The 16,909-nt window shown below is 44.4% G+C and overlaps 3 protein-coding genes across 6 annotated transcripts; all 3 read left to right on the top strand.

Moving 5' to 3' along the window:
- The first annotated feature begins 49 nt into the window (after positions 1 to 49).
- Positions 50 to 9,105, top strand: supt16h (SPT16 homolog, facilitates chromatin remodeling subunit). Its single transcript, XM_077501071.1, has 24 exons — positions 50 to 524; positions 1,216 to 1,308; positions 1,383 to 1,553; positions 1,634 to 1,786; positions 1,861 to 2,007; positions 2,074 to 2,225; positions 2,924 to 3,096; positions 3,204 to 3,294; positions 3,357 to 3,430; positions 3,513 to 3,625; positions 4,370 to 4,435; positions 4,505 to 4,603; positions 4,898 to 5,013; positions 5,089 to 5,242; positions 5,307 to 5,434; positions 6,117 to 6,379; positions 6,445 to 6,563; positions 6,650 to 6,888; positions 7,008 to 7,083; positions 7,602 to 7,771; positions 7,840 to 7,969; positions 8,049 to 8,175; positions 8,261 to 8,335; positions 8,533 to 9,105. The coding sequence occupies exons 1-24, from the start codon at positions 459 to 461 to the stop codon at positions 8,631 to 8,633; spliced, it is 3,096 nt and encodes a 1,031-aa protein (XP_077357197.1). The 5' UTR covers positions 50 to 458; the 3' UTR covers positions 8,634 to 9,105.
- Positions 9,106 to 9,423: 318 nt separating this feature from the next.
- LOC144003221 (E3 ubiquitin/ISG15 ligase TRIM25) lies at positions 9,424 to 14,417 on the top strand. Of its 3 annotated transcripts, none has more exons than XM_077499243.1 (8): positions 9,424 to 9,567; positions 11,392 to 11,991; positions 12,072 to 12,180; positions 12,690 to 12,788; positions 12,887 to 13,120; positions 13,201 to 13,223; positions 13,606 to 13,754; positions 13,827 to 14,417. In XM_077499243.1, exons 2-8 carry the CDS (start codon positions 11,405 to 11,407, stop codon positions 14,192 to 14,194), a joined length of 1,569 nt encoding a protein of 522 aa, XP_077355369.1. In that variant the 5' UTR covers positions 9,424 to 9,567; positions 11,392 to 11,404; the 3' UTR covers positions 14,195 to 14,417. The 3 variants fall into 3 exon arrangements, with proteins under 3 accessions (XP_077355369.1, XP_077355368.1, XP_077355367.1); XM_077499242.1 differs by having other exon boundaries at positions 9,464 to 9,608; XM_077499241.1 differs by lacking the exon at positions 9,424 to 9,567 and adding an exon at positions 9,637 to 10,114.
- A 645-nt stretch (positions 14,418 to 15,062) lies between these two features.
- On the top strand, positions 15,063 to 16,802 carry mrpl48 (mitochondrial ribosomal protein L48). 2 transcript variants are annotated; one of them, XM_077499247.1, is made up of 8 exons: positions 15,063 to 15,221; positions 15,440 to 15,471; positions 15,539 to 15,570; positions 15,645 to 15,733; positions 15,809 to 15,978; positions 16,062 to 16,164; positions 16,480 to 16,569; positions 16,644 to 16,802. In XM_077499247.1, the coding sequence occupies exons 1-8, from the start codon at positions 15,201 to 15,203 to the stop codon at positions 16,719 to 16,721; spliced, it is 615 nt and encodes a 204-aa protein (XP_077355373.1). In that variant the 5' UTR covers positions 15,063 to 15,200; the 3' UTR covers positions 16,722 to 16,802. The 2 variants fall into 2 exon arrangements, with proteins under 2 accessions (XP_077355373.1, XP_077355374.1); XM_077499248.1 differs by having other exon boundaries at positions 15,080 to 15,221; positions 15,443 to 15,471.
- The last annotated feature ends 107 nt before the right edge of the window (positions 16,803 to 16,909 follow it).

Here is a 16,909-nt window from a genome sequence, read left to right on the forward strand (position 1 = left end):
CACACGACAGGGGGCGCTGTCGAGAGACTCAAAATAGGACAGGAAAATAATCACAATACGTCCATAATTTTATTTTTAAAAGAGGCGACCAAAAGCAGGTGAATAAAAAATAATGATCCTTTGAGCCTAGAAGTAATTTCGGTTTTTTTTTAGACACTCGAAAAAGGGAGGGGATTGAGGAGGTGGTCTCAATTATTGGTGCGAGTGCTTGAAAGGAAGAGAAACACGAAACCGTTCGTTTGCCTTGCGTCCATAGTTTTTACGCAATTGTAGTAGCAGCAGCATATTTTGTGCGCGTAAGGAGAAGAGGACGACGGCGCGTCGTGTGTTGTGACACGCATCATCATCATCATCGTCATCATCATCATCTCATCTTCATCATCTTCACCATCCGGCCTGCTGAGCTGAACGCGAGGCCGGCGGCAGCGGCGGCGGGAGCGTGCGGCACCAGATTCACCATGGCGGCTAACCTGGACAAGGAAGCGTACTACCGGCGAATTAAGAGACTGTATAGCAACTGGAAGGTAAAAATTGGAGCGGCACTCGCAGCTGCCAGTCCGGCAAAAATCAAAACCACCATTAGCTAACTGCTAGCGCGATAGCTAACTAGCCCGCTAGCTAGCTCAGCATCGCGCCAACGCACTTGATATTCCACAAAGTAGAGCGGCGTCGTGGCCAAAATTGCACCCAGGCAACGCGCTAAACGAAGAAATTCAAAACAGTCGACTGCGTTGATATTTTATCCGCCACGACTCGAGCAACAATTTCGCTGTATACTAGTGCTAACAGGCAGCGTGCAAGAGGGCAAGAGCAGCTCAACTTTTGTTCTCTTGCGTCTCACATGCTGCACATCACTGTGTAGATATTTAAAATTCCAAAGATGAATTGATTAACACGACAACGGCGTTATCAGAACATTGTAAGACGATTCCAGTGACAGAACTACTTTCCCACTTTCCTGAGACATTCATCATGACCCTTTTAAAAGCGGTAAAAAAAATACAGCAATTTCTTGCTAAAGTTGCCGCAACCTGACGAGTTGCCAAAAATGAGTCTGCCAAAATGGAGCATGAAAGACAGCGAAAATAACTTTTTGCGGCAGTTGTAGAAAATGTGGGTTAAAAAAAAAAAGCCTTCAACAGTCTACCTATATTTATTGACATGGCTCTTTAAACCCTTGAGTCCTATTTTTTTCTCATGGTTTTTTTTTTCCAGAAAGGGGAGGATGAGTTTGGTAAAGTCGATGCCATTGTGGTGTCTGTTGGAGTGGACGAAGAAATTGTCTATGCCAAATCAACGGCCATACAGGTGAGAGCACGTGGCGAATGAATAAGCAAGTACATAACAAGGCCTCGTTATTCGGGCTCTTATTCTGTCTTCAGACTTGGCTGTTTGGCTACGAGGTGACGGATACCATCATGGTCTTTTGCGAGACCAAGATCCTCTTCCTCGCCAGCAAGAAGAAGGTGGATTTCCTCAAACAGGTGGCCATAACCAAGGGCAACGAAAACGCCTACGGCGTCCCGCCCATTACTCTTCTCACCAGGGAAAAGGTGACATCTGCCGACATGTGCTAATTTGATCTCGCGGGAAGGATGATATGTGACGGAGGTGACTGCGGCGTGTCTTTCAGAACGAGAGCAACAAGCCCAACTTCGACAAGATGATCGAAGCAATTCGCGAAAGCCGTGAAGGCAAGACTGTGGGCGTGTTCAGCAAGGACAAATTTCCCGGCGAATACATGAAGAGCTGGAACGACACGCTCACGGCCAACGGGCTGGAGAAGGCAAGAGGAGTTTGTTCTTTGCTGGGTCAGCATTTACCCAAGCGAGTGTGATGCCACTTCCTCTTTGCCCGCAGGTGGACATCAGTGCTGTGGTGGCGTACACCATGGCAGTCAAGGAGGACGGCGAGCTCAGCCTGATGAAGAAGGCGGCGGCCATCACCAGCGAGGTGTATTCCAAGTTTTTTAAGGAGCGAGTCATGGAGATTGTTGACGCCGATGAGGTGAGTACGCCTCAACCCCGGCAAACGCGGCGTCCGCCCCCCTCACGTTTGTTTTCCCGCCAACAGAAAGTGCGCCACAGTAAACTGGCCGAGTCTGTGGAAAAGGCCATTGAGGAGAAGCAGTACCTTGGCGGCGTTAACCCCTCCACTGTGGAGATGTGTTACCCTCCCATTATCCAGAGCGGCGGAAACTACAGCCTCAAATTCAGCGTCGTTAGGTAGATCGTTTCGTCTGCTAAGTTTGCTTGCTTCTAAATAATTTATTGTTGGGGGCTTCAAATAGCCGAGATCTAATATGTTGGCTGATTATGGATTAAAAACATGAACATACACAGAAAAAATATAAATACAGTGTTCCCTTGTTCATTGCTGGTGTTGAGTTCCAAAAACTACCCATGATCATGGAAATCTGTGTTGTTTTGTTTATTAAAGAAAAAAAAATTCTCGTTAATTATATATATTTTTTTAAATGTTTTTTTATTTTGGTATGATTTTTACTATATTGTAAATGCTTTTTTCATCCTACATGTTCTTTTTTTAATTTACATTCATCATTTTTTCCCATTGTTTCTTTCTTCCCTTTTTTTTTTAAATTTACTTACTACAGTATATTTTTCTTTCTTTTTTTCTTTTTTTTTGTTTTGGTGTGATTTTTTTATTTTTTTTATTTTTACTAGTTAATCATAATATATGATCTATCTCCAGAATACAATGTTGTGGAGCAATAGGACATACACCGTGTGGAAAACCCCCCCCAAAAAGCACATTGTGTAAAAAAAAAAAATAAAAAAAAAGGCCACGAAAGATAAATGAGGGAACACTGTAATCTCAAATTCTTATAATGCCCAAAATCTGATTTTAAGGCAAAGAAGTAGAATATTGTTAAATGGAATGATCCAACTGTGGTTCCTTCCAGTGACAAGAACCACATGCACTTTGGCGCCATCACGTGCGCCATGGGCATCCGCTACAAGTCGTACTGCTCCAACCTGGTGCGGACGCTCATGGTGGACCCCCCGCAGGAGATGCAGGACAACTACAATTTCCTGCTGCAGGTGGAGGAGGAGCTGCTGAAGGAGCTCAAGCACGGTGCGTTCATGAGAGCTCGGCGGTGGGGGGGAATGCGGGACTTTTTCTTTTTTTTTTTTTTTTTTTTTTTCCCCCCAGCATGGATATGACACTCGTGCTTTTCCCAGGTGTGAAAATCTGCGAGGCCTACAACACCGTTCTAGAGTACGTGAAGAAGGAGAAAGGGGATCTCGTTGCCAAGCTGACCAAAAACCTCGGGTAGGCTCCTGTGAAGAATTGCACGCGGTAACGCGCTCGACTCACGTGTGGATGAATTGCAGGTTTGCCATGGGGATCGAGTTCAGAGAAGGCTCTTTGGTGCTCAACTCCAAGAATCAGTACAAACTGAAGAAAGGTGGCAATGTCATGTTCAATCATAACCATAACTTTTTTTTTTTTAATTGATTTTTATTGACACGTGTGCATGTGCCTGGCAGGCATGGTGCTGAGTGTCAGTTTAGGCTTTGCCGACCTTACCAATAAAGATGGCAAAAAAGAAGAGCAGAAGAAGTATGCCCTCTTTGTCGGGGACACGGTGCAGATCAACGAGGTGAGTTGACCTGACGTGCATGCAGTCCGCCGTGTGTAATCCTCTCGAGGACTGCGTTTTCTGCCATTAGATGGCATAATTGCATTTGTAAGACTGTGACATCTCAGTGCATTTTTCTTTTCATATTAAAAGCTATATCATGTTTAACGAAGTAAATTCTGCACATTTTTAAAATTGTACAATACAACTTGACCTCGGTCTTAACAAATCTATGCATTGTTATACATTGTGATACTTTACTCATTTAGCCATTTTTGACAGTCAAAACATTAATATTTTGCCTATAATAAATTTTATATTTTTATTATTTTTCATGTACAATTAGTACATTTTTAAAAACACATTTTGCAACTTGCTGTCGACTGAAAATGACATCACAAGGGCTCAAGTAACCAATCACAGCTCACCTGTTCTAGGTTTGGTCATGTGACTTTTTTTTTTTTTTTTTCAGTCGACAGCAAGTTCCAAAATGTGTTTTTAAAGGTACTAATTGTGTGTGAAAAATAGTGAAAGTATCAAATTACTTTTACACAAAATATGAACTTTTTATTACTATAATGGGCTAAATATGTGAAGTATCCCTTTAAATGTATTACTGCTAAATTTTGGAAATTACATTTAGCATTAAAGTTTATTGCAAAGTATTTTTTTCTGATTACTTAAATCATTTTTGTCGTCATCGTTAACTGTTGTACCTCCAACCGTGTGTGTGTGTGTGTGTGTGTGTGTGTGTGTCGGTGTCAGGAGGAGGCGGCCACGGTACTCACCCCAGTCAAGAAGAAGATCAAAAACGTGGGGATCTTTCTCAAGGTAAACGTAGCTTCTCGACTTCTCAAGTCGTGCGCGGCTGCCACCTTCTGACCACATGACCTCTCTCAGAACGATGACGAGCAAGACGAGGAGGAGGATGGCGACGATGCCGAGGAGCTGCTGGGGAAGGGCGCCCGCGGCGCGGCGCTGCTGGCCGACAGGACCCGGGTGAGTTGACGCGGTGGCGCGTTAAGCCGGATGCGCACGTGTGAGAGCCGCTGACTTAAGCGTGTGCGTGTTTTTTGGTGTCTACTAGCTACTTGGAAAGGTAAGTAGTCAGCGTTTTCATTTCAAATCACTCACTGATGAAAGCAAGTCTTCTTTTTGTATTTTTCTTTTTTTCCGTGTGTTTGTATGATCTCATGGCGTGCAGCATTTTATCACCGCATGTGTGTTTTGTGTGTCGGCGTTGAGTGTGTTGGTCCCCCCCAATGACGCGCGGGTGTGTGTGTGTGTACTCAGAACGAGATGACGGCGGAAGAGAAGCGGCGCGCTCACCAGAAAGAGCTCGCCGACAGTTTGAACGAGGAGGCCAAGCGGCGACTGACGGAGCAGAAAGGCGAGCAGCAGATCCAGAAGTGAGTGTCGGCTGCAGATAAGAAACAGCAGCAGCTTTACAACCGGGCTCAACTTCCCCAACTTTCTCCTTTTAGGGCCAGAAAATCCAACGTGTCCTACAAGAACGTGTCTCAGATGCCCAGAGAGAAGGACATCAGGGAAATGAAGATCTTCATCGACAAGAAATACGAGACGGTCGTCATGCCCATCTTCGGCATCGCCACGCCCTTTCACATCGCCACCATCAAGGTACGCCATCTTGAGCTGCTTTCCCGCCACTTCTGAGCTGCTGACCTTTGTGTCGTTTCTTTAGAACATCAGCATGTCTGTGGAAGGAGATTACACGTACTTGAGGATCAACTTCTACGTTCCCGGCAGCTCTTTGGGACGACAGGAAGGGAACATCTTCCCCAATCCAGATGCCACTTTTGTTAAAGAAATGTACGTATCGCACCACACAAGATTGGGGATTATTGTTGTTGTTATTATTATTGTCGTGATTACATGTTTTGACCTAACATTGTAATTGGTGTCAAGATACAGTTGTATCTTTTCACAATTTTAAGGAACACAAATTAAAGCAACCCAAAGGAACTTTCAGTTTGATTATGATTGAGTTTGAGTTTCATTGATTATGGCGGTGCCATGTGGACAAAAGCGGTAATGTTACGCCTGTCTCCTCAGACAAAACGTTTCAGTTGTTTTGCAGCTGACGCCAGGAAAGTAGTAATTGTGCGTCGCCATTCAAATTGACTTGCGTCTTTGTACTGAAAGGGGGGAGTGATGTATGCCATAAAGAAGTCAACACATTTATAATTTTTTTTGTGGCAGTGTTCCTAACATCCTCCTCAGTTATATAAAGCATGAAACCTATCAAAAGAGATTAAAGTCTCTTCTTTCATCAGGAAAAAAAAAAAGTGTTTCTATCTGTTTCCGTTTTGCAGCAATTAGCATTAGAACAGAGCTAAGTTTCATCACTTTTCTCAAATCTATTTAAAATTGTAAGTAATTTAGCTTGTTTTCTACATGGCCCTGGTTGATCTCCTTTGCTCTGCTGCCACCTGCTGGCCGTTTGTGTAATAACTACCATTTCTGCAACCGCGCTTCTTCCTTGCGGTCTTAGCACGTACCGCGCGTCCAACCTGAAGGCGCCCGGCGACCCCTCGGTGCCATCCACCAACCTGCAGAACGCCTTCCGCATCATCAAGGAGGTCCAGAAGCGCTACAAGACGCGGGAGGCCGAGGAGAAGGAAAAGGAAGGCATCGTCAAGCAGGACTCGCTGGTCATCAACCTAAATCGCAGCAACCCCAAACTCAAAGACCTCTACATCCGGCCCAACATCGCCCAGAAGAGGATGCAGGGCTCGCTGGAGGCACACACCAACGGTAAGGTCGGAGGTCGCTCGCCGGCTCGCTTCCGCCTTTCCGTCTCACTCGTCTCCTTGGGGCAGGTTTCCGTTTCACGTCCGTCCGTGGCGATAAAGTGGACATCCTGTACAACAACATCAAGCACGCCATCTTCCAGCCGTGCGAGGGCGAGATGATCATCGTCCTGCACTTCCACCTCAAGGTGCCGCCAGGTGCTCACGGAGAACGCGGCCACCTTCTTCCCGAGTCCGGCTGAAGAGTCGTCTGCTTTGCCCCCCCCCCTCGTAGAACGCCATCATGTTCGGCAAGCGCCGGCACACGGACGTGCAGTTCTACACGGAAGTGGGCGAGATCACCACGGACCTGGGCAAGCACCAGCACATGCACGACCGCGACGACCTCTACGCCGAGCAGATGGAGCGCGAGATGCGGCACAAGCTCAAGTCGGCCTTCAAGAACTTCACCGAGAAGGTGGAGACGCTCACCCGAGAAGAGCTGGAGTTCGAGGTTCCCTTCAGGGATCTCGGGTGAGTCTCGCTGGCCGGCTCCTACCAAGGACTGAACAGCGAACTGAACTCTTGTGAATCGAAACCGAATTGTGGAAATTATAATCGACTGACTAACCTGCCCTCCAATCTGTTTGCAGCTTCCAGGGCGCCCCCTACAGGAGTACCTGCCTGCTGCAACCCACTTCCAGTTCCCTTGTCAACGTTACGGAATGGGTGAGGGAAACACGCACACCTGTTTTCAACATGGCATGCAAACAAAATTATTTGAAACAGTATAAATATGCAAGATCCTTTTGGATGAAACAGAATATATTAAATTTGTTAGTTTAAAACAGGGGTGTCCAAACCTTTTCATTTGAGGGCCACATGCAGAAAATCAGGACGCAAGGGCCACATAATGTTATGAAGAGAAATTGTGTTTAGTCCTAAAAATTGTACAAATTATTTATTTGTGCTTTTGCATATTTAGAAAAATGCTACAGTATATAAACCAATTTATGTGTTATATGGCAGTCGGGTTATTCTAGTTTTGGAATTTTTCATTTTAGTTAGTTTTTATTAGTTTTCAGGGTGGTTCTGTTAAAAAGTCGCGGCTTATAGTCCGGCAATTACGGAAATTTTTTTTTACGATTATGCTGATTTTGTAATTGTGGAATGTAATAATTGAAATTGTGATTGAATGTCAATGAATTGCACAGACCTACATGATCATGAATCATTAATGCGCGCAGCCGCCATTTGTGGTGACTCTTGACGAGGTGGAGCTGGTCCACTTTGAGCGTGTGCAGTTCCACCTGAAGAACTTTGACGTGGTCATCGTCTACAAGGACTACAATAAAAAGGTCACCATGATCAACGCCGTGCCTGTCAACTCCTTGGACCCCATCAAGGAGTGGCTCAAGTAAGATGGCCGTTGACAAAAAAAAGGCACCCGGCGTGCCGTTAAATTGACCTTCTTCTCTTTCGCAGCTCGTGCGACATCAAGTACACGGAGGGCGTCCAGTCCCTCAACTGGACCAAGATCATGAAGACCATCGTGGATGACCCCGAAGGCTTCTTCGAGCAAGGAGGCTGGTCCTTCCTGGACCCGGAGAGCGAGGTCCTTTCGGCACTCGTCCGCGCCGCGTGCCTTTTCACATGCCGCCTCGGGTTCAAATTTGTGTCGTTTTGTCCACCAGGGGAGCGGCGCCGAACAAGATTCCGAGTCCGAGATGGAAGACGAGACGTTCAACCCCTCTGCGGACGAGACGGAAGTGGAGGAGGAAGACAGCGATGAAGACTACAGCTCCGAGACGGAGAATTCCGGTACGTTTGCAGCGTGTCTCTCCAAACGCCCTTCCGACGTCAGACTTGCGCGGCTACCAATAAAGCTGTGCAATGTCGCGTGCAGACTACAGTGCATCACTGGGCAGCGAGGAGGAGAGCGGCAAGGACTGGGACGAACTGGAGGAAGAGGCCAGGAAAGGTGCGTGCCATCTTGTTTCCTTATTGTGAAGCAGTCTGAAGTTCAACGAGGACAATCGTCGCTTATTAACTTCATTGAACAATATTAATTTGAATTTAAGTTTGTTGCAAAATCTTTTTTATATAAAAAAACCCAAAAGTAAGTAGTAAGAGTGAACAAGGCCTGAGGGTGAAGCCCGCTGTCGTCGTTGTACGCAGCCGACAAAGAGAGTCACTACGAGGACGAGGACACGTCCAACAAGAAGAGAAAGAGCCGCTCATCAAGCCTGCCGCCAGTCAAGAAGAAGAGGCGGTCCTAAAAGTCTGCCTCCCACCGCTCCACCTCGCACCGCCCTCCTGCACCCCGACTGGCTCACACGATCTGCGTAGACGGGAGAGGCCGCCCGCCACGTCACATCGCATCGTGTCATGTGACGTACCAGCAAAGTTCATTTTCTCTTCATTCCTCAACCGTCTACATTGTGTGTGCGCGTGTGTATAAAATACATTTTTACTGCAGATGTTTCTTTTGGCTCCGAATAAAAACACAACATACCTCCTGGCAAGTGTTTTTATAATGAGCCCCTCTCTCGTGTTGCGTTCACAGTGCAATCGAGGACGTTCGACAACTTTTGTTGGGGGGTGTTTTTGTTTTGTTTTTTTGTTTTTTTATGGGGTTTGTAAACGACACACGCACAGTCTGCCTCCTTCGTCTTCTTTTCTGAGTAGAAGTTTGTTGTACTTAATTCTAAAAATTCATGTTTTTTGTAATAAAATAAAAAGATGACTTTAGTTTGTACTGACTTCTTCCTTCTTTGACACGCAAGCCCAATGAGAGCAGAGAAAGTTGCTTCTTTATATATGTACATACTGCCTCTTGCCACTTTGACGATAGCAAGAAGATCTGAAGCAAATTGGAATGGACGCCAAACACGTGTTCAAGATTAACATATAGCTGGCGTCGAGCTGAAATCTTGTACCTCCAAAATCATTACTTTTCAGGAGACCCCCAAAATTGTGTGTTTGTTCATCCATAAACATGACATCATCAAAGAGCCATTTTCAACACTTCAGATTGGTTGGTAATTTGTATAAACATCCAAACGTGCAGACTGACCAACAGTATAGAGCGAATGTCACCAACGTCACAGTGACTTATGACAAAGAAACTTCTTGGGCTCGTGTTGCGACGTCACGAGCACCAAGCGCCTTGTAACCTCACAGTACGCTCCCCGCGAGCACCAACAACCAGAGGTGAGCGTCTTGTTACTCTAAAGTTGACACAAATTCCACAGGTAATATTTTGACCACAGGTCTCTCTAAGCTTGTCTTGAACGAACTAATTTACGTTTGTCGTCCTCACTTCGCACGACTCGCGTTTATGTGTTTAATATTAAATGGCGTTTTAGAATATTAATCAGACAGCCATGTCACTTCTTTCAAAACCGAATTTGTTCAAATGTGACAGCGTTGCTGTGATGGAGGCAAGTAGCATTTAGCAGGTAGCCGAATGTCTGAGGTGGCCTGAATGCGTCTTCTTTAATCAACTCGAGACCTGCCCCTTCGGTTTTTTCATGTCCTAGTTCCGTCCATTAAGTCCCGCACTGTCGTGTAACCAACGGAAGTTTCTAGGAAGAAACACTGTGTGGAACAATAGTACAACATGTTGGGGGTTATAAAGGCGGATTGTATCCGTGGGCGCTAGCCCGGCAGGTGCACCGCGGCTTCGGGACTGTTGGCCTCTGCCAGTGATCCCTCGGGGATAGATAGCTTCGCTTTTGTCGCGAGAGCCGTCATTAAGGTGAGTGTACACGGCAGCTTCCAAAATCAGAAAATCGCTAATAGGATTTCCGTTTTACTCCTGTCGCTACGTACCTATAGCTAGCTTTTTTACTTTGATGTTCTGTACTTTGAACTTCTACATAACTGTCCCTTGGCCTAACTTTCATTTTAAGACGAGAAGAAACTTGTCATGCGTGACATTTTACTATGTAAACTGCATGTTTTGTCAAACAGTCTTTCCCACGTTCCGTGTTGCTTGTAAATGTACACACAAGGCATTTCACTGAAATGTATCATACAAGCCTGGAAGCCCCGACACGTTTCGTAGCATTCACTACATTTCTAATGGTGTCTCACTCGGCCTGAACACGAGGGGGCATGATTGAAACATGATTACTTAAAATAGAGAGGAAGAAGAAGCCTCGTAGATACATAATATATATATATATTAGCGATGTAACGACAGGGCAATATCGTGATATTAAAACTGCCACAATATCGTGGTCATGTTCACAATACTTAAAAGGAACAGATCTGTTAAAAAAAAAGTCAGGTTGATTTCCATTTGTGCAGTTCTAGCACCCGCTGGTGGCTAGTTTATTAGTGTGATTTAATTTTCATTAGGGAAGTTTTGGCCTTCTATGTTTACAATCTATGCTAATTGTCAGATGAAGGGGAACGCAATTTGCTTGTGAAGCGATCAATGTGTGGAGGAACTCATTGTTTGCATGCGTTAATATTTTCTTTCAATGCTGTTTTAACATGAAACAGATTACAACCTGTTTGTTAAATAATCTTTTTCGGCACAATTTGAAAGAAAGCCTCAAAGGTTCAGAAAGCTTCACCCCCGCACATCTCTAATTTCTTTTTACTCCATTTTTTGTATTATTATTCACAGAAATCTGTGCTAATAAAACTTTTACATAAATAAAATATGATTGACGTTTGTATGTTGATGTTTATTATAAACGGGAGTACTTGTGAACAGTTACAAAAAGGACACCGACCATGGATGTGTATTAACGCTCTCTAATTTTGCATCTTTGAAAATATGTCGTTCACTATAATAAAACATCTACTCAGTTAAAACGTGGCAGCAGATTGCAAGCAATATTAATTAAATTTCACAAGCTCTGTAAAATGGGTATTGAGTAAATATTAAATGAGCCCTTTAATATTATACATTTAAATGAATATAAATAGCTTTGACTACAGAACTAAAGTTCCCCCCACAAATTCGATCGTCAAATTTGCGGTCGCTCTCCCATCTGGCTCATCACTTGTGTCTCTCCTCAGCGTCGTCGCCAACATGGCATCGGGCCAGTCCATCCTGCAGGAGCTCACCTGCCCCGTGTGCTTGGACGTCTTTCGCGAGCCGTACCTGCTTCCTTGCGGCCACAACTTTTGTAAGATGTGCCTCAATCGGCTGCTGCAATTAACGGATCAGAGCCACTTCCATTGCCCGGAATGCCGCAACAGCTACCGTTGCAACAAGAGCTTCCAGAAGAACTACAAACTGGCCAACATCGCTTTAGCTTTCCCACGTCGCCTCACGGCGGCCGCAGGCAGCATGTCGGCTCAGGCTGCCAAAGATTGTTTGGCATCCGTCTCGACTGACGAACAAGAATGCGTCCCATGTGACTACTGCCCTCCCGCAGCGGCGCCGTCGGACGCCGGCACATCCAGCGAGGCCGGCGACTCGCAAGACAGACGAGCCGCGCAGGCGGGTGCGCCCGCCTCCAACATGGCAGTCAAAATGTGTCTCAAGTGCGAGGTGTCCATGTGCCCGCAGCACATCAAGCCGCATCTGGAGCTGTCGGCCTTCCGAAAGCATCAACTGATCGAACCCAGGGACTTCTGGAAGAGAAAGTGCCTCGACCATGATGAGATCTTCACGTATGTGTTGGATTAGACGCACACTCGGCCCAGACTTGACAATGTTTCCTCGGAAAGCCTAAATTTCGGTTGTCATGCAGGTTCTACTGCCTCGATCACCAAGTGTGCGCGTGCAACACTTGCATCATGAAAGGGCAACATGCGGGACACAAAATCAAGACCTTGGAGAACAACATGATTGATATCAAGGTATGACACGGTCTGTCGGTATTAGGGGTGTGCATTTCCTCGTACCTGACGATTCGATCCGTATCACGATTCATAGGTCACGATTCGATTCAGTACCGATTAATCCCGATATGAATTTACAAGTCGATTGTTACGATTTTTTTTTACTCAATTTAGAAAATACCATTCAGTAAACTTGTACATGTACACTGTAAGATTTGTATGAAAATGTATTATTTATTGATCTCAAACTTCAGTCTTCTAACTGTGAGCGACTGTATTTAACAAACAGGTTGTAACCTTTTTCATGTTAGAACAGCATTGAAACAAAATAGTAAGGCTTAATGTTCCATTAATATAATAACATTCTTCCATGCTTAAGGTGTGAAAGTTAAGACATTCTGTTGAATATTTTCCATCAAAAATGGATGTTAAAAAATCGATTCGGCTGCCTATTGAATCGATTTGAGAATTGCGTGCTGTAGTATCGCGATATATTGCCGAATTGATTTTTTTTCTAACACCCCTAGCAAAAGGTTCTAGAGAAGCAGCTCATCGAGGTCCAGAAGAAGTACGCCATGGCCAAGAGGATGCTCAACAAGCAGACGGAGATGGAGCAAAACAACAAGGTGAGGAGGGAAGCTCCGTCATGTCACGTGATCCGGGCCTTCGCCGTGACCATGCCCTCCCCCCCGTCCGTCCGTCCGTCCGTCTGTCTCTTCCGTAGAGATTCATCGAGGACTTGGATGGCTGCTTGGCCAGGCTGCGCCAGGATCTGGAGGAGAAAATGTCGGACTTGATTAACCGACTGATGGTGTTGGGACGCACCCACTGCGAATCCAGCGGGCCCACCATCCAGAAGAACATCACTCACATCTGCCAGGAGCTGTCTTGTGTCAGCGAGGTGCGCGGCAGCGTCGAGAGCCTCGTTCGAGAAAGTGACGGCTTCGTCTTCATTGAGGTGAGTCTTTTCTCTAGTAGATGTGTTTGCACGCTTCCGTCTCTGCTTCTCATGACTTTCATGTTGTGCCCCCAAAACAGTCCTACAAGACCAAAGGAAAAGAGTAAGCTTCCAATTCTATTGCAGTGTGGTATGGACTCCCTCTAGTGGTATGTGAAGGAATCACTGCCTGAGCCCAGTTCAGTTGTTAACTCAACTCAAGTTTTAGCACATTTGGATTAGATTTTTAAGAATGTTTATGGATAAACTTACTGAAGTGTTTTGTTTTTTTTTAAATATTTTGTGCAATACATTTTGATCACTATTTAATATTTTTTTTTAAACAAATATTTAAATGAAGTGTTAATGTTCAGTGGCTTTCATCAGTATTAAGTAATACTTTTAGGAATAAAATCTCAAATGTTCTTAATGTTGGTGACGATGGAGCGCTCTCAGTATTTTTTATCAAGGTGGCTTCTTTGATAAGCTTTGATTCCGCACTCCAGATGTCATAAACTGCTGAAGAGGGATATGTTCCACCCGGAATGCGTGGACTTGGATCGAAGGCGTCTGAGCTTGATGATGGAGAAGGAAATGCAAATGTTCCTCAAAAGTGAGCTTACCGCTTGCATCATTGCAACCATCAACTCAATATGTAAGCCAGTCAATCCACTCCCATCTCGACCCGAGCGGCAACAATTGTGGCTAAAATATTCCCTCCCATCAGGTCGACACGACGACATCTGGGAGGAGAGCGACGAGAACGAGAACATGGCCAGCGAGATGGAAGACGCTAGCGAAGCTGATGACTTTGACCTTGATGACGGAAGTGACCTTGATGACGTCAATGACCTTGATGACAGCAATGACCTTGATGACGGCAACGAGGAAGAGATGAGTGGAGAGGAGGAGGAGGAGGAAGAAGAAGATGATGATGATGAGGAGGAAGCGCAGGAGCATGAAGTCGTTGAACTGAGCGACATAGATGATGAATCTTACATCACCGAAGAGGAGGAAGATGTAGAAGAGGGGCAATTAAGAGAAGAGGAAGATGAAGATCAGGAAGAGGGCTATGACGATGTTGAGGAGGATTAGACATAGCTGAATGTAGAACCTAAGGATGTAACTTGAATATGGTCTGTGATTTTTACTTATTTTTTTTCCCCCCTTTCTACCATTTTACAGGGTATTTTCCTCAAGTCAGCTCAGGTCAGCATAATCTCTGTTGCAATGCATTAATACCTTCATGCATCTGAGCCAAAGACTAAGAGTGAAATAAATAAATATATATATATATATATATATATATATAAATAAATAAATATATATATATATATATATATATATATATATATATATATATATATATATATATATATATATATATATATATATATATATATACACATACAAAAGCTTATATTGCACTTAGGATTGCATTGTGTTTTTCTTAATCCAAATTGAGAATGTTACTGAAGCCCAGAGAGTTTGCACTTTTAATAATTTAATGAGGTGCTACGCTATGTCGGGCGTACTGTTGAATGTTGGATTTCAAAATGTTGATACATGTGATTCTTCTGACCAAGTTGTTAATAAAGTATTTTTGGAAATGAAAGTTTGTGTAGTCTACTGATCTGTATATATTTACTGGATAGCTGATAGCCCATTACATACCTGTACTGTCTCAAATTTTCTCCAATTTCGATACTGTAAATGCATAGAAACGCTTCTTGGGCATGATAGTATTGCGGCTTCAAAATGTTAAAAAAAAAAAAAAAATGTCTAAACACGGAGACACAAAAGCGACGTACCAACTTCCGGTTAGCACATGCTACGGTTATTTAGAATTTTGCAATTTTTAAATATAACTTGTGTTATCGTGCTTTCAAGATTTTATTCTGGTTTACTTTCATTGTTTTCGTGTTAAAAGAGAAAGTTCAATGGGGGAAAACACAGTAAAGCAGGAACACACATTTTGTCCTCTACATACACGGACACACAACGACAACGTACCACCTTCCGGTTAGATCTCCCTCCATGACAAGCTCTCCTGGTTAACAATTTAGTGGGAGTCATCGTTGTGTTGCTGAACAGTACAACTATGAATTATGTATTGCGAAAGGTATGTATATATAGTACTTGACTTGTTTTAAATAGTCATCAACTTATGCTTCCTTCAATGTGGTTGGTGTCCTTAATTCGCGACGCTGATCTGAATTAAGGTTGATCCATACAGTACAAGTACAGTGTCTGAGACAAAGCTTTGCAAACCCATTCTTTTTTAAACTGCATAGTCATTTAAAGGACCAGGTAAGACTGCTAATGTTTTGTTTAAATTAGCAGGTGCAAAGGCAAGCGCTGTTACTCTGCAGGCAAGTACACCACATTACTCTCATCAGTCAAATGTCCTTTTATGTTGACTCCTCCTTTTTGTCTTAGGACTCCAGCATGCTCCCGACTTCCATTGTGGGGTAAGCACACGAGAAATGTGCGGTACTGTAACCGTGCACGGTTTTGACACAAGATGTTGATGTGTGGCGTTCAGGAGGCATGGCTCAAACTCAAGAAAGGCAGTACAGAGGCTCTCCGACCGCCGGCATCGGGAGGTGGCGGCATCTCTTATCCAGAGAAGCGGTGAGTGGCAGCCAGAAACATGAACAAGATTCCAGCATCACAGACAAGACATAATGCATCTTCATGTTCAATCAGCCAAATAAAAAGAAAGACCAGCATCAGATGCAGAGTATCACACCTGCCACAAACACGGCGTACGGGACCCTCAACGTACACATTTCAGGCTACGACATGACAACGGTGGAGCACTACGCTCAGTATACCCACAACCTGTGCAACCAGCTTGGCGTCAGCGTGGCAGAGAGGTGACGCTAGGAAAAAAAATCTTTTAAACGTTCAAAAGCCGTCGACGTGAAATCTGGTGTACGTTGTTGTGGTTCCCGTTCAGCTTTGCGCTGCCTACTCAAAGCACTGAGGTGATGCTGATACAGGAGAGTGGCACCAAGATGTACGTCGACTCGCTTCTGAAGACGCATAAACGTGTCATTCAGGTAACACGTGCACAGATATTTTCTAAGTGGTACGTTTTCATAGCACTGTGGTTTAAAAAAAAAAAAACATCTACACGTGCGTGCAACAAATTCATCTCTGTACACGTGACAATACAGCGTGCTCATTTCAGCCAATCAGAGTGCTGAAAAAATGTCACATGGTTTTGTTTGAATGTTTTCAGCTCGCTGCTCTTTCTGTTGTGCAAACCTTAACCACTGGGGGGCAGCATTGTAAAATATAATCATGCTTACACAAATTTAAACAAAAAATAAAATCGCACCACTACTCTGACTCAGTAAATGCTACACACACAGTTGAGCAGCCTGAAGGCCACTCTGTGCCCTGTCTTGATGGACGTCCTAGTGAAGAACCAGCCGGAGGGGCTCGAACTGTCGGTGACGGAGGTGAGTTGGCTTTCGTGGACGGCTTCCTCGCCCGCAAATATATTGCGTTTCAATTTGTCTTATTTTGCCCCAAGCACACAGAGGCCGACTTCCTGGCCCGCTTCAAGGCGCGACCCGAGATGGAGAGTCTCATGGCCCAGATGGGCCAATAGGCTCTGTGCAAAGAATTGCTGCTTGTGCGTATTTTTTGTTGTCATTGTATGCTGAGTTAAAAATAAAATGTCTGCTGTTTTCCTGTCAGTGTTTTTCTTGTGTTACTCATGGTGGCTAACGTAGTGATTATCATATGTGAGTCTGTGAATTAATCATTGATTTGAGTTGAACATTTGCTCACCTGCTT

This window comes from Festucalex cinctus, chromosome 16, assembly GCF_051991245.1.
Source record: "Festucalex cinctus isolate MCC-2025b chromosome 16, RoL_Fcin_1.0, whole genome shotgun sequence".
In the NCBI taxonomy this organism is placed as follows: domain Eukaryota; kingdom Metazoa; phylum Chordata; class Actinopteri; order Syngnathiformes; family Syngnathidae; genus Festucalex; species Festucalex cinctus.

Excerpts from the sequence above, each read along its gene's own strand:
- mrpl48 (XM_077499247.1), top strand. The coding sequence starts at position 15,201 with ATGAATTATGTATTGCGAAAG. Across the intron at positions 15,979-16,061 it reads GGCGTCAGCGTGGCAGAGAG|CTTTGCGCTGCCTACTCAAA; the intron begins GTGACGCTAGGA and ends GTTCCCGTTCAG. Across the intron at positions 16,570-16,643 it reads TCGAACTGTCGGTGACGGAG|CACACAGAGGCCGACTTCCT; the intron begins GTGAGTTGGCTT and ends TTTTGCCCCAAG.
- supt16h (XM_077501071.1), top strand. The coding sequence starts at position 459 with ATGGCGGCTAACCTGGACAAGGAAGCGTACTACCGGCGAATTAAGAGA. Across the intron at positions 1,554-1,633 it reads CTCTTCTCACCAGGGAAAAG|AACGAGAGCAACAAGCCCAA; the intron begins GTGACATCTGCC and ends CGTGTCTTTCAG. Across the intron at positions 6,380-6,444 it reads GCTGGAGGCACACACCAACG|GTTTCCGTTTCACGTCCGTC; the intron begins GTAAGGTCGGAG and ends TCCTTGGGGCAG.
- LOC144003221 (XM_077499243.1), top strand. The coding sequence starts at position 11,405 with ATGGCATCGGGCCAGTCCATCCTGCAGGAGCTCACCTGCCCCGTGTGC. Across the intron at positions 11,992-12,071 it reads GACCATGATGAGATCTTCAC|GTTCTACTGCCTCGATCACC; the intron begins GTATGTGTTGGA and ends GTTGTCATGCAG. Across the intron at positions 13,755-13,826 it reads TGCAACCATCAACTCAATAT|GTCGACACGACGACATCTGG; the intron begins GTAAGCCAGTCA and ends CCCTCCCATCAG.